This window comes from Peromyscus leucopus, chromosome 3, assembly GCF_004664715.2.
Source record: "Peromyscus leucopus breed LL Stock chromosome 3, UCI_PerLeu_2.1, whole genome shotgun sequence".
Taxonomy (NCBI): Eukaryota; Metazoa; Chordata; class Mammalia; order Rodentia; family Cricetidae; genus Peromyscus; species Peromyscus leucopus.
The window spans coordinates 141,380,787-141,396,523 of NC_051065.1; the positions used below are offsets into that span (position 1 = coordinate 141,380,787).

Below are 15,737 nucleotides of genomic sequence, written 5' to 3' on the forward strand. Positions count from 1 at the left end.
ATCATAAATGTAAGGCTAGCTAACTTTAAAAAACACAGAAGCAATGTATTACTACAATTGAATTGCATGCTAAATTTAAAATCAATTTTCTACTTGCTATTAAAAAAGAAAGAAATTGCCGGGCGGTGGTGGCGCACGCCTTTAATCCCAGCACTCGGGAGGCTGAGGCAGGTGGATCTCTGTGAGTTCGAGGCCAGCCTGGGCTACCAAGTGAGTTCCAGGAAAGGCGCAAAGCTACACAGAGAAACCCTGTCTTGAAAAACCAAAAAAAAAAAAAAGAGAGAGAGAGAAATTAGCATGTCCATAATATTAAAATATGTCTTTTAAAAAATGAGAAGTTGAGAGAAAATAAAATATATTTTTAATGAAAAATAAAAGTGGTTGGAGAGGTGCCTCAGCAGGTAAGAGTGCATGCTGCTCTTGCAGAAGACCCAAGTTTGGTTCCCAGTCATCAAGTCAGATGGCTCAAAATGTCCTATAATTCTAGCTCAGAGCATCCAATGTCCTCTTCTGGCCTACTCGGAAAACTGCATACATGTGGCATACATTCTCACAGACCTATACAAATACATAAAAATAATTCTAATAAAAATAATTCTGTTAAATATGCATCTGTTAAATGACACATATTGGTAGTTACAGACTGAGCTGGGCATCATTTAAAAGAGTAATCAATATCTGTGAGCTTAAAGCATGGCTCATAAAGGTGTCTAAAGACCTGTGCCTACTTTTAAGAGAAACTCTACCTGCCTAGAGAATTCTACAGTGCTTCCTTCTTCTTCTTACTTCTATTAGAGATTGCCTGAAAAGAATCAATTAGTTCTTATACAGGGGGAGGGGAAAAACAAACAAACAAACAAACAAACAAACAAAAATAGGCAAAGCCAAAGATAAGTTTACCTTAGAAGAAACTAGAAATCTCTAAAACATTTCATCTAGTTAATTTTGAGTAGTGTTAGTATTCAATACTAGCTCAGTACTGTCTGCATTGGTATGTATTATAATTAATTAGATAATCTGGACATGCTCAGGATGGTGGGAAGTACTGGCTAGAGCTTATGCACTTTTTGGTGTTTATGCTTTTACTATAATGAAAAATTGTTGCAGTTTTGTTTTTAATTCTATAACAACATATAAATCACTCCAGCAGAAAACATATTTGTAACTCTATCTTTAGTGTTGATCATTTGTAAAATTTAGTTGTTAACTATTTCCCATGCTCATCAAATTTTAAGATTATACTTTTCTCAAACACTCTAAATTCAAGTTTTTATGAAAAAAATGTTTCCTGACATTTACAGGTTTAGTTTTTTGTTCTGTTTTTGTTTTTTGTTTTGTTTTGTTTTTTACTCTAAACTGACACAGAAATTGATAGGAATGTGATCCTGACTTCAGTGAGACCTTTTGACACAGGAATGCGGAGTAACATCATAGACTGTCCTCCGCGATCAGTCCCAGAGACAGTGATACCTATCAATAGGCCCCTCCCAATGTCACTGTGGAGGTAAAAAGCTAGTAAAGGCAGCTCATCATAGGTCTCAGCTAGCAGCCAGACCAACCCTGCACTCCAGCTGGTGAAAGCCAAAAAGAATACACTCAGGTAAGATCAGAGACTGTGAGTGTGGGGCTGGGACTGTGTTCTCTTGCTGTCTGGGACAGAGGGATAAAGTAGAATGCCATAGGAAACTGGGTACAAAGTTCAGAGGGCTTTGAATTGTTGCAGGAGAGAACGGAACTGAGCCTGTGCATTCAAATCCCGTGTTAACTTCATCCCAGAGGTGAAGGCAAGACTGGACCGAAATGAGAATGTATTTAAAAATTGTTCACTGTGCAATGTGCAGATTATTTTTAATTTATCGGATATTTTAGAAAACAGTACCTCTGTAGACACTCTAAATATGTATTATACCTAGATGATCTACAGTGAGTTATTCAAAAGGTTATTTCCATATCTTGAAATTCATTGTAAAAGGAAAAGTTTGAATAGCTTGCTGATCCCATTACATATTTATAAGTTGTCTGCTAGCTAACTAATAGAAAAAAATAAGTAGAAAAATAGATGACCTTAAATAAGATAACCTTATAATTTAGCATAAAAAGTGATACGTTTTACTACTTTTGATAATCATTTAAATCAATTTACTTCATATCCACCCCCAAAATAATCACTTGGTTAACCAGTAATATATTTTAAGAATTCAAGAGTCATGCTTTTTCATGAAAAGTTTGCTGACTCTGTCCTCAAGAATCACTTTGTCCATTTAAATCACTAAATATCCCACATTTCCTCAGTGATTTATTTTGAATTAGTTATGTAGAAATACACCCAAATATTTTGAGGCCATGTGGAAAGTTTCATTAAATACAGCAAAATAACATTGTATCTGTTCAAGTAAAAAGCTGTGGAAATAAAGAACATAGATGAGATCAATACTTCCAAAAAGTGTACATTTTACAAACCATTTTGTGCTATTTTCTGCTTCTTTTACCTTGTTTTATGAATTTGTTTTCCCATTTTTAAATAGATGGTTTTCATTTCATACTCTTTCCTCAAATAAGAATATTTCTCTATTACAAGCAGTATCCTAAATGTGACTTTTAAGATGTACACTAAAATATGAATGCAACGATATGTAAGCACTTCTTATGGGATTCAAGAATTTTCCATTGCTTTTCTTTCCCCCACATCCAGGGATCAAACCCAGCTTTCAAAATACTAGGCAAGTTCTTACCACCACGCCTAATCCCCAGAACCTACTATTCTTAACCTGTAATCTCCTTAAGGCAAAATCTATGTCTTAATTGAGCTTGTTTCTTTAGTAAATAGGGTTTTAAAGAAATTATAGTTCAATAGACCAGCACATCCCTGTTTCTCTTTATCCATTTTGTTTTCTAGAAGCATTGTTGCTCTGCTGCTAGATCTCTGGGGTTTCAGGTATGTATACCTCTCCCTCTGATAACCTGGCTGTAGCGTCATCTGTCATTATTGCTATTATTTTTCTAATACCTGCTCCTATCTGGGAAGAAAGAGTATATTGTTTTTCTTATTAGTACTAATTAACTCAGAAGAAATGTTTTTCTATTGATTCAGACTCTTGTTTTCTGGGAAAGGAAGCTTATATTATACACTTTTAGACATGTTACTTAGATGAGTTAAGTATAGAAGAAGAAGAAGAATATTTTTGGATTTATGTATATCTATACAAACTAAGGAATGTCAGTAATTGGCTGTCTGATCTAGGCAATATCTTTTGGACTCCTTGAGGTTCAGTTTCCCCATCTATGAAACAAAGCAAGAGCTGTTATCACTGTGTTTGTTGTTAGAACTATAGTTGGAGCTGTTCTCTTGGCTATTTTGCCATAAATGTCATGATTTCCTTATTTTTCTCATACTGTAAGAAAAGGACCTTAGCCGGGCGGTGGTGGCGCACGCCTTTAATCCCAGCACTCGGGAGGCAGAGCCAGGCGGATCTCTGTGAGTTCAAAGCTACACAGAGAAACCCTGTCTCAGAAAACAAAAAAAAAAAAAAAAGAAAAGAAAGAAAAGGACCATGAAGTTCTGTTACTACAAATTTACAAGATAGGAAAATAAAAGATGGTTTAATATAATGCAATAATAGAGTTTATATAAGAGTTTGCCTTTGCTAAAATTGACTCTATACAAAGTCTATAATTGTTGCCATTGGAGTTAATTCAGTCATTCAGTGATCAGATATAATTTTTCAACAAAATACATAAATCTCAGTGTCTGGAGATGATGTACCTCAATTCCTAATTTTTAGCAACTATTAGAGTTAAATCGTCAGATAGCTTAAAATAACATATCTGATAACTGTCACAGACTATTATTTAATTATGTTTAATTTCTGATCTAAGGTGTCACAGAGAAAATTTTTTAAAAATCATTTATATTCATGGAGAAATTCACTTTTTCCAGATCATTCTTCTTGTTCATCAGCTCACTACTACTACATGATTTAGTAGTAATATTAATTATATTAATTATGCCTTGTGAAACACTGGTAAGGATGTTTTCTGTGCTCTTGTTTGCAGCCATCAGAAATGAGTGAGGAAAGAACAGCATATGCAGAGCTGACATTATCCCTTAAAAGTAAGAAGGACAAAAACCAGCCAATTAAGGAAAAGAGAGGTAACCTTTTTCTGCCTTTGTATGTGTGTGTATGTGTGTGGTATTGAAAACACAATATGAAAAACATGAGCTCATACTAATTATGTTCACATATATTTGATGTTATATATGTATATGTGTTATGCTATATGTTATTTAAAATATATGTTATATGTGTGGCTCTTTCTATTATTTAAAAAGATATTTATGAGTAAATAGCCAGTGAGTGGACTGATCTTAATTTTTTAACCTCAGGTATAAACATCCATTCTGCGCTAATGGCGAGATCATACTATGTTTGTTATATATCTTGCCTTTTGATCTTATGTAGATTGTCCATGGCTCGTGACTGTTATCATCCTGGGAACAGTATGTCTTTGTCTTCTGATGTCAAATGTAGTCTTGGGATATCTGTGTGAGTATGATATATACTATTTTATGGCTAGAATGAGATAAGAAACAATGTTACAGTTGTTGATCCTTTGTAAGTTTTGACATTCTATAGACATTCTAGTGATTATGGGTATTAGTGATAATTAATAGTGATGATGATAAAGACTTTATTAGTATCTTATATTTCTGCCTTTATGACACATAAAACAGTATACTGCTATAATTATACAGAAATACCATGAATAAGTATAATGCAGATTAATACATTCAATAACTTTTGTAAGAGCTAGTTTGCTTACAATCAGTGAGTTGAGAGTACTTGTATTTCCTTACTAAACTCTTTTTTTTAACAAAAATAATTGTTATTACATCATGTAGTAAACACAAGATGTATATAGTCAAATTCTTCCAGATGTATTGATCAACTTACAAAAAGCACAAAGATGAAATTTGTATGTAGTCTCAGTATTAAAATTTCAGTGGGCTTCTTAGATTGGGTAGATTGCTCTTTCTTCTGTTTATAGTTTAAACATTTTTTTAGATTGACTTCCAAACACTCAAGAGTCATTCAATGGTCTGGAAAGATGGTTCAGTGGTTGAGAGCACTTGTTCTTGAAGTTCTTGCAGTAGTAAAGAGCACAGTTCTTGCAGGGCCTGGGCTTGGTTTACAAAATCCACATGGTGACTCACAGCCATCCATAACTCTAGTTTCAGGGGGTGGGGTCAACATGCTCTTCTGGTCTCTAAAGTCACTGAATACACATGGTGCAATACATAAATTCAGGCAAAACACTCACACACATAAAATAAAATTAATTTTTTAAAGTCATACAAATATTTAACAAAAATCTCCATTAAGCAGGATATACAATGGGCAAGCTAGTTAATAAATGTGCTATGCATGTGCACTTCAAGTACTCAGCTTCTTACAATACTGCTGGAACCACAAAGAATAAACCTGACCTCTTTGCTCCATGAATACAACACAATTTATTAGTTTTGATGCATTTCTAATCACTTAATTTTGTTGTTTATTCAGTCAATTTGGTTGTTGTTTAAGACAGGATCTTATCCTATAAGCCTAGCAAGGCTGAAATTCACTGAGATCCACCTGCCTCTGCCCTCCTACCCGCAGTGCTAGGATAAAAGGCTTGGCTATCACACCTGGCTGAAGATGTTTTTTTAACTCTGCATCTTCTTGCCTTCACCTCCCCATGCTGAAATTACAGAGCTTCAGTGATACACATCTGTAGATTAACGGTCTTGTTAAATAAGAAACACAGAGCCAATGCAGAGATGAAAACCCAAGAGGTCAGAGCTAAAAACCTTACCCTTCACTGCTGCTGTTGTCCTCTTCAGCAAGAGACCTACTTCCTGTCTGTTTGTCTTTTTTATAGACATTCTATTCTGCCTTCTCATTGATTGTAAACCCAAACACATGACCTCCTCGTCACTGCCTGTCTGTACAGACTTCCAAGTCTTCTATAGTTGGTATTGAGATTAAAGGCGTGTGTCTCCATGCTGGCTGTATCCTTCAACACACAGAGATCCACCTAGCTCTGCCTCCCAATATCTGAAATTAAAGTCGTGCACCACCACTGCCCAGTTTCTGCTATGGCTTGCTATTAGCTCTGACCACCAGGCAACTTTATTTATTAACATACAAATAAAATCACATTTCAGTACAATTAAAATATCACCATACACATGGCTCTAACAGATTTTAAAAATTGCTCTCCATAATTTCTTTCAGTATCTTTTTTTCCTATTTGTTTAAAAACATTCTAGTTTAAATTAAATTATTTGGTTCATTGATTCAACAAACAACTTTGGTTATGTCCCATGGGTCAAAAACTATGCATAGCATCAAGATTACAGAAATTTAAAGGAAAAATAAGTTTTGAATGAGTTTACTTGAATATATATATGAAGTAGTTTTAAATATAAAGTGAATGTAATGATAAGGACATGAGGCAATATTATATGGGTGACAAATAACATCCTGAGGTCAAGAAGCCTTCCTGGTTGAGACAGTAACTGAGGTTAAATAAGAGACCAGTAAAAATTAGGACATTGATAGATAAAACTCATCTAAGTTGAGTGGGCAACATGAAAAAGGAACAGATTTAGAGACTCATAGATAGTTCCTGGGTAGTGAAAGAATAAGCTAGATATAAGTTTGGACAGACAATACTGATTTATATAGCTTGTTCACACCATGCCAAGTAATTTGAGAGTTCATGTGAAAGCAAAATGAGATAAAAATAACCATCTGGTGATTTTAAGTGAAGAGCAACATAACTGAAGTTACATGGACAGATAAGGCCTTTAGAAGGGGCAGGCTCAGCAGACGGAAAATGAGTGGGCATGTGAAGGAAACTATTTCAGGAGACAGATTCTGACCATGATTGTATATTTTAGCATCATGTTAGAAGTCATACAGGGAAACAGAGGAGGAATGAATGAGTTACAGAACAGCTAGAGCATATATTCAAATGAGTAGGGGAAGGACAAGAAGGCATCAGTGATCCCATTTCATGTCAGGCTCATATATCTCTGTAGGCAAAATTGTATTAAATGTTAGAGAAGACATGAGACTACCAAGCTACGGTGTGTGTGTGTGTGTGTGTGTGTGTGTGTGTGTGTGTGTGTGAGAGAGAGAGAGAGAGAGAGAGAGAGAGAGAGAGAGAGAGAGAGAGAGAGAGAGAGAGAGAGAGAGGAATGGTAAAGATTCAGGTGCATAGGGCACATCAGTGGACATACCCATAAAGCTTAAGTTGAGTTATTTCTTCATAGTTAGCTGTTGGCAATAGGTTCAGAGTATCAGCACATAGATGAAATCAAGACAGATATCTATATTAGAGATATGAAATGTGTTAAATTTCATTCAATTAATACAGTAAATTACTTGAGAACATGGCAAAAGGAGATGGAAGGCAGATCATGTAGAAACCTTCCAAAACCAGGGGGTACTGTTGCCATGTTAGAAGACAAGAGGTCAGGATGATGATCCTTAGGATAAATTAACATCAAAAATAGGTGAATATGATTGAGGGTGAAAAAAATGGAAATCTGATTAGTAGATAGGAGGAAACACAACCATCTAGCATCAGGGTGTATGCCAAGGACACCCAATGCTGACATGACATGACAGTCTAAACAGACAGAACTTTGATCAAGAGGAAGACTACTAAAGCTTCTTGCTGGTGTAGACTTAGTAGAACGATGATTTGACACAAACCAGATTGCAATGGCTCAAAAGAGTTAAGATTAGAAATCAGTGAGCATGGAAAACTGCAATTTTAAACTATGGTTAAGCAAGTGTTGAAAGTATTTACATGATCTCTTAGATGGAGTCACAAAATGCAATCTTTACAGTAGTCAAAAAATGAACATGATATGTAACAATGTGGTTGAATATTAGCATGTTAAAGCAAATTGAAAAAGTGGCCATTTTGCATGTCATGATGCATTTTTATAAGATTATAGCCTTAAAGCAACAAAGTAAGAACAATCTTAAAGAAGAAGAGACTCTAAAAGGAGCTGTAAACTAAATCAAGGGAATAATATGTAAATTGATACATGTAGTGATTAAGGTTCTAGCGGCAGTTTGGACAAACACTAAATGGAAAAAACAAGGAGAAGTTCATGGAACAATGATGAGAATACCCTATATGCAAAGAATTACAAACAATGAATTTTTCTAAATAACCATGAAAAGAATTATAAATGAGAAAACACAGTTGCTTGCTTAGTGCTCTTTTATTGTTAGTTCTTGAGTTATTGGAAGACATCTTGATTCCTTATTTAAAAAACATTACTTTTTAAAAGGTGTGTGTGTGTGTGTGTGTGTGTGTGTGTGTGTGTGTGTGTGTGTGTGTTGGGGGTGCAAATGCATACAAGGGCAGAGGTGGTGGAAGCCAGGAGAAGTCCTCAGCTCTGCCACAATTAGAACTTCAGTGAGTTGTGAGCTATCTGATGTGAGTGCCAGGAGCCAAAATTGGGTCCTCTGCTAGAGTAGAACATGCTCTTAACTCCTGAGCTATCTCCTCATCCCTAAGATTATGACTTTCCTTACAGAGATTTTTTTGTTTTCTTTTTGCATATTAAAAATGTCTGTTTGATTTTCTCCATTCAGATTCAGTAAGTCCATTATAAATTGAAATATAAAGCCAGATCCTTTAAACTACACATGTAAACATTAAATGGAATAAAATTTCAAATCATTCTTTGAAGATACAGGGCATGAAATTAGTTTATACATTTTTTAGTTGACCTTTTGTTTTATACGTTTGTTATAAATGCTTTAAAAGAAGTGTGTTGCAAGCTATAAATATTTGTATTTTTAAAATATATTTTGTATTCTAGCACTTCAAAATATTTTATAATTTTTTTACTGTTCTTTAATTAACACCATCTACTGCTTACAATTACAATTAAGTGATTATAATGTTGTCAGTCATTACCACTTGTCGTTCTAATCTCATAGTATGGACTTAGTTTTTCAGTGCACTTCTAACTTCAAAATTCAACATGGGAAGGATGCAAATGAAAGTACTATCTCCTCAATGGAAGTAGCAGGTCCTTCAATTTTACCACCAACTAAAGGTATACATCACAACCTGAACTGAAAACTGACATACTTTTAATGGCATTTATATTTCTGTCCCACTTCAGATTGTAAGCTTAAAACTTTACATCAAAGTCTGGCAGGATGTGAACTTTGTTCACCTCTCCTTACCGAATCTATCTTTTTTGTTATAGTTAGTTAAACTTTTTACTTTCACTGAAGAAGTTGCTGTTGGTTGTCATCTTGATTTTATTGTACATTTTGTACTATTCTATATGGTGGGTGTATTTACCACATATAGAGCCTATTAGATCAATGTCCCTCCCATTACTCATTTTGATGGATCTCTTCTTGCAGATAGAAATGTTTGATGCTGGTGTCTTTCTCCTTCAGAAGTCAAGATTTGTCAGTGCAACCATAACAAAGATCTCAGATCTGTGAGAGATGACAGTGTCTGTATTCACAACATTCTTTCCTATAAAATTTGGCAGAAGAGCTATTTTTAGTGAAAGCAATTACTCTTTGGTGTTAAATATGGAGCAAACAATGAAACACCAAAAAACCATGCCTTGATATGAGTCTCAGAATAATGGTTGCTTTTATTTTCATAAAAAGGCTATTACCCATGTCAAGGAAAATGGTCATGTTGTGGAGAAAATTGTTACTACTTTTCAGAGGAAGAAAAGACATGGGACGAGAGTGAGACATCCTGCAGATACCTGGGTTCTCACCTGGCTAAGATTGACAACAAAGAGGAGCAGGTGTGTATAGTTATCACCTGAATGTTTCTTGAGAAGCCTGGATGTCTGGTGAAGTTTTGATAATCATTTATGTTCCTCCTACTGTTCTTTGCCTGCTGAACAGAAGGACATATGTACATTAGCACATATTTACCTGCAGATAAAAGGGCAGAGACATAAAAGTACCTAGAAGAACATTTTTATTTTATTTAATGAAAAATAGCTCTGGTGGGTGTGGGCACCATGGGATAATTCTCAGCCACGTAATCGGCATTGCACCTTCAGAGTTTAGCTAGAGCAGACCATTTATTGTTAATGAAAAGCTAATGGGAAAAGCTATCTTTGATTATATGAATGGTTCAAAAGAAGTAATTAATTTTTAGTTCTGTTCTTCTATCATCAGTATCTGGGAAAAAATCTGTTCTGTCATTAGACGTGAGAAAATCACAATTTAATATAAAGACAAAATAAATAAAAGGAAGAGGTAGAATCATTCCTCAGAAATAATTTTTATTTTACTCATAGCTCAGTATGACAATGTGGTGATATTTTATTTGTATGTTAATAAATAAAGTTGCCTGGAGATCAGAGGTCAAATAGCCATAAAACAGAAGTCAAGCAGTGGTAGCACACACCCTTAATCTGATCACATGGCAGGCAGAGTCTCTGTGTGGTGAAAGACAGAGCAGAATGTGGTGACATGAGCCTTTAATTCCACTAGCAACCATAGAGACCTGGAGGTCTGTATAGACAGGCAGTGATGAGGAAGTCATGTGGCTAGGCTTAGAGCCAATAGGAAGGCAGAACAGGAAGGCAATAAAAACACAGGTTAGACAGGAAGCTCTCTATGGAAGCTACTGCTAGTGGTAAGCTAAAGCTAGTCATGGCTATTGCTCTGATCTCTTTGGCTATTTCCTCTGTATTTGGCTCTGTGTTTCTTATTTAATAAGACTGTTTAGAAATTTGTCTACATGACAAGAGTTGCTCTGTGGTTTGTATATGACACTTGCTATTGTTTCCAAAGCTTACAAAAGAGGTCACTCTAGCATATTCTGTAGATTTATTTACAACAATTCTAGTTAGGCACTAGAGTCCATTTTAATAATTACTTTTATAAATGCTGCATGTAATAGTATCTTATACAGAGTGCATAAAATATCACTACACTTACTAATATAATTATTTTATTAAATAGATATTTCATAAAAACTGGATGGTATAGACAAAGAAATATGAAGACCAATACCCAATTTATGAACACCTTTGGCATTCTGAACCTCTGTTGTTACAAGTTAGTTCTTTAGAAATTGGAATATTGTTTTACTATGAAGACATTTACATAATTTATATTTAATTCTTTAATTTTCAATAAATGTATCCCGGATATTTATTTTCTGCGTGTATGGGGGGTGTATGTGCATGTTATGTGTGTGTGTTAGTACTTATGGAGACCAAAAGAAATGTCAAATCTCCTGTCACTGGACTTGGAGGTGGTTGTCTGCCACAAAATGCATGTGCTTGAAATCAAACATGGGTCCTTTTCAAAAGCAGCAATAATCATAACCACTGAGCCATCTCTCTAGCCTCTGTATTATTCTTATTTTTCTTTCTTATTGTGGAGTTGGGAGGGAAACTTGTGAACTAGACTGAAGAGCCTGTGGTGTGGTTTGCTTGGGACTGTGTGAAGGCAAGCAAGGTTTTGGACAGCCTAGGAAGGAGAAAACAGGATCTCTATCTGACAGAAGCAACAGCATGGGGTCTTGTTGAATGCATGTAGGGTTCTGACTATGAAGAGAAAAGAGGTGGCCATATCTGGAGGAACAGTCAGTATTATCCTTCTGAAAAGAGAGGAAGGGGCACTGGGCAGTCTATGGGAGAGAAAAGAGGTACTACCTAATGGTAATACAGTAGTAGGGTCCTGGAAAGGAAGACAGAACATTGGTTGGCCTAAGGAGGAGGGAGGAGTGGGTCCTACCCAGTGGCAGCAGTTTCATAGAAGTCCCAGAGAATAGAGATGGGGTGCTGACAGCCTAGAGAGGAGAGCGACAGTCCTACCCGATAGGGCAGATGGTGTGGGTTCTATGTCTATTTTTTTATTCCTAGAAAATGTCCATAAATGAATGAAATTATGGGCATGTAACTTATGTGGTTTTAGTGATATAAAATGTATACTTAAATGTGTTTTCATAATGTCCATGCAATTTTCATGTATTGCAATTTTTCTCTTGTAACTATTAATTAGTTAAACTCCAAGATAACAGAGACTGTGGACTCTGTGGGGGGCAAAGGGAAGAGAGGAACATAAATAAAATTGTATTGCTTTTAGCAACAAAATTCACTGCCACATGTTGGCATGTATAAGAAAAAAATTGAGGTGAACAATATATAACACTTGGAAAGAAGATTACAAGTAACTAAGATATTTAAACTCATTATTTCAGTACATAAAATTTTCAGAGAGTCTATGATCTACATTTACACATAAGGAAAAATGCAAGTTAATTAATTTGATTATTATAAATACAACATAGTTTAAAATTTCCTATAGTTTCTTAAGTTTCACATGATGTAAGACATCATTATATAGATGCAATTTTTTTGTTCTTTATCTAGTTGTAGTAATTTGCTTTTATATCAAACTTGTCTTCCATGCACTACTGTTCAATATGTCTTCTCTTTTACTCACATAACTTTAGGAGTTGCATAATAGGGTATGTAAAAATTTTAAAATTTCCCTAGTACTCTTCAATATGATATTAATAAAATAGTAAGTATATTTTCTGATCTCATTATCCACAGAACTTCTCTTGTCATTATTCCCATGTCACCTGAGGTGATTAATTGGAAAAATACCTCGTTACAGCTTTAGCATGAATGTTTTGATTGCCATTGACATGTCTATGTTTAATGACCTATATATGCTTTCTTCACATAAAACATATATTCTTGTTTTTCCCCCACTTTTCCTATTTGATGAATTTCTTCATTGGCTTACAAGATGTCTTTATTTGTCTTTTAAAAAACTACAAGCATCTCCAAATCTGAGGCTTATTTTAACATGTTTTATAAAGTGTCTTTTGATAGTGAGAAATTCTAAATTTAGTGTAGCTAGACTTTGAACCTTATGTATAATATCTTATATGATATTATCGATACTATGAGAAATACTAAAATTCTAATTTTTCCACAGAACTTTATCCAGTCACAATTGAAATATAGCTATTGGGTTGGATTACATAAAGTTGGAAGTCAATTTCAGTGGGTGCACCAGAAGGACACAAAACTTTCTTCAGATGTGTAAGTTTTTGTTTTATATATTTCTTTAACAACTATTTCACTGCTAGAGGGAAGATCCTTATGGTCTAGATCATGCCAGTAGTTCACTACCATAGACTTTCACACGTGGAACCTCATGCAAAACTAAAGACCTAATTAATCAGAGCAAAGAAACAATTCTTTCCATGTTTCTTACTGTTTTCTACTTGTTATTTTATTACTTTTTAAATGAATATACATGTTTCACATATATCTGTGCACCATATGCATACCTGATGTACTCAGAGTCTAGCAGAAGACATTTGATTCCCTGGAACTGGAGTTACAGATCACTGTAAGCAGCCATGTGGGTGCTGGGAATTGAAATAGTTCTCTGGAAGAGCAGTAAGTGCTCTTAACTGCTGGACCATTTCTCTAACTCTTTCATTAAAAAAAAAAAAAAAGGACTCTGAATCCCCATACTAGGCCTTATCATTTAGTAGCTTTATTTCAGAAGGTTGTTGTACCCACTGAATTAATCCCGTGTGTGTGTGTTTTAGATTGTGATAATAAAGGTTATGTTTAATGAGTGACTTGTCTTAAATAAACATTTTTTTTTGACACAGGGAATTTTACACAACACATTCAACATCTGCGGAATGTGGACACCTCAAGCCAAAGTACCTCAGCAATGCTTTGTGTAGTAGACATTTCCATTACATTTGTGAAAAGAACTTTACCTGCTCTGTTACGTCAAAGAATTGGTAAAAAATCAGGTTTTTTTTTTTAATTTTTATTCCTTAAAAGCTATTAGTAAAATAAAATTCAACAGCTTAGAATATTGACCCAAATTAGAAAACTATACATGATTTAGGAAAGCTTATTCTCTTTAAGCAAGGATAAAGCAAAGATTTTTAGGCAGTAAATGCAATAAACTCAAGGAGTACTTACACATTTTGAAATGGCATAATCAGTAAATGGAAAAACATGAAACACTTATTTTGTTTAAGTGAAATACCTAGTATTAATTTTCCTAATTACCAAGACAAATTCAGTCCAGTGTATGAGTGATACATTTGAATTGTTTAAAATACAAAAGAAAGCAAAATTGAACTGTAAAACCACTTATTCTTTCCTTTCTTGTCCTCCAATAACCACTTGTCAGAATCAAACAACTAGATTTTAGATATCATTCCAAGGCTATCACATGAAAATGTCTTCTACTTATGAAGCAAATGTTATAAATGCATAAAGTATAATCTGATTTTTTTCCCTTTTTGGGAGGTTGATATTTATATGATGCCTCATTGTGTAGTTGTAGTTAGCCTAGAACTTATGTAGGACAGGCTTACTTGAAATTGGTGGTAGTCCCCTCATCCTGGACCTCCTGAATGTTTGGATTGCAGGTGTGCACCAAGCCCAGTTGCTGTGGGATGGTCTGTATGTCAAATTGCTCTGATTGGTCAATAAATAAAATGCTGATTGGCCAGTGGCCAGGCAGGAAATATAGGCGGGACTAACAGGAGAATTGAGAGAATTTTGAGAAGTGGAAGGTTGAGGAAGGAGATACTGCCAGTCACCACCATGACAAGCAGCATGTGAGGATGCTGGTAAGCCACGAGCCACGTGGCAAAGTATAGATTTATGGAAATGGATTAATTTAAGCTATAAAAACAGTTAGCAAGAAGCCTACCATGGCCATCCAGTTTGTAAGCAATATAAGTCTCTGTGTTTACTTGGTTGGGTCTGAGCGGCTGTGGGATTGTCGGGTGACAAAGATTTGTCCTGACTGTGGGCAAGGCAGGAAAACTCTAGCTACACTCAGTTTTGCTTTTCAATATTTAGACATCACAGACTGTTTCTTGTCAGAACATAAAAAGAGAGGTTTACTTTTTGGAAGCATCTGTAAGCATTGTGCTAGTTAGTGATGTGCCAAAATGTACTTAGCAATGGATGTTTAGACTTATTCTAGAATTTACAATTACATAAGACCTGGATTGAATGGGACTTTATGTAATTTTGTGTAGCATGGGGAATGTCTCCATGATAAATCTCTGCTACTGTAATTCCTGTGTCAAATTTTTATACTTTAGCAGATATTTAATAAGTATTATTCACATTGGTTGTGCCTTTATCATCCCCCAAACAGTAATTTTCACCAATACTTGATTCTTTACAAGACTCAACTTCAAATTTTAGGCTAAGGACTCAAACACCCTTCCTCCCACTTTAATTATTGTTGCCTTTGACACCTTTAATACCTGGGAAGAGATTCCAAGAGCCAGAGGAGCAAAAAGAGGAGATAGGAGAAAGAGATAGGCAGCAAACTCAATAGAGGGCTGTGCCATTTTCCTCCTCCTGGGCCTGCCCAGGGAACACTAGAGCTCCATCTGGTGACCATCAGTTCAGTCTAAGGGAGCTAACCCAGGCTTAGGTTCAGAATCCTTCCACCAGGGTGAACTCTGGGAATCCAGTGGATGGGAGGGAGGAGGGATTCCGAGGGCCCGGGGACATCAAGATCATGTTGGGAAGATGTGCAGAGACGACTGGCCACACTGCTAGAGACCCATGAACTGTGGACTAGTGGCTGTGGAGCCCTCATGGGACTGGACTAGGACCTCTGGATAAGGGAGACAGTTGTTTAGCTCGA

The 15,737-nt window shown here is 35.4% G+C and overlaps 1 protein-coding gene across 3 annotated transcripts; it reads left to right on the forward strand.

Annotated features, from left to right (window-relative positions):
• Window positions 1-1,511: 1,511 nt before the first annotated feature.
• Window positions 1,512-14,542, forward strand: LOC114701409 (C-type lectin domain family 7 member A-like). 3 transcript variants are annotated; one of them, XM_037203457.1, is made up of 8 exons: window positions 1,512-1,600; window positions 2,897-2,935; window positions 4,054-4,150; window positions 4,461-4,544; window positions 9,023-9,130; window positions 9,708-9,853; window positions 13,023-13,129; window positions 13,714-14,542. In XM_037203457.1, the coding sequence occupies exons 3-8, from the start codon at window positions 4,063-4,065 to the stop codon at window positions 13,853-13,855; spliced, it is 675 nt and encodes a 224-aa protein (XP_037059352.1). In that variant the 5' UTR covers window positions 1,512-1,600; window positions 2,897-2,935; window positions 4,054-4,062; the 3' UTR covers window positions 13,856-14,542. The 3 variants fall into 3 exon arrangements, with proteins under 3 accessions (XP_037059352.1, XP_037059354.1, XP_037059353.1); XM_037203459.1 differs by lacking the exon at window positions 13,714-14,542 and having other exon boundaries at window positions 13,023-13,133; XM_037203458.1 differs by lacking the exon at window positions 1,512-1,600 and having other exon boundaries at window positions 2,591-2,935.
• Window positions 14,543-15,737: the final 1,195 nt, after the last annotated feature.

Bases quoted from the DNA above. Each gene is read 5' to 3' on its own strand.
- LOC114701409 (XM_037203457.1), top strand. From the start codon at position 4,063: ATGAGTGAGGAAAGAACAGCATATGCAGAGCTGACATTATCCCTTAAA. The intron at 4,545-9,022 runs GTGAGTATGATA...GTATGGACTTAG, and splicing joins TGTAGTCTTGGGATATCTGT to TTTTTCAGTGCACTTCTAAC. The intron at 13,130-13,713 runs GTAAGTTTTTGT...TTTTTGACACAG, and splicing joins ACAAAACTTTCTTCAGATGT to GGAATTTTACACAACACATT.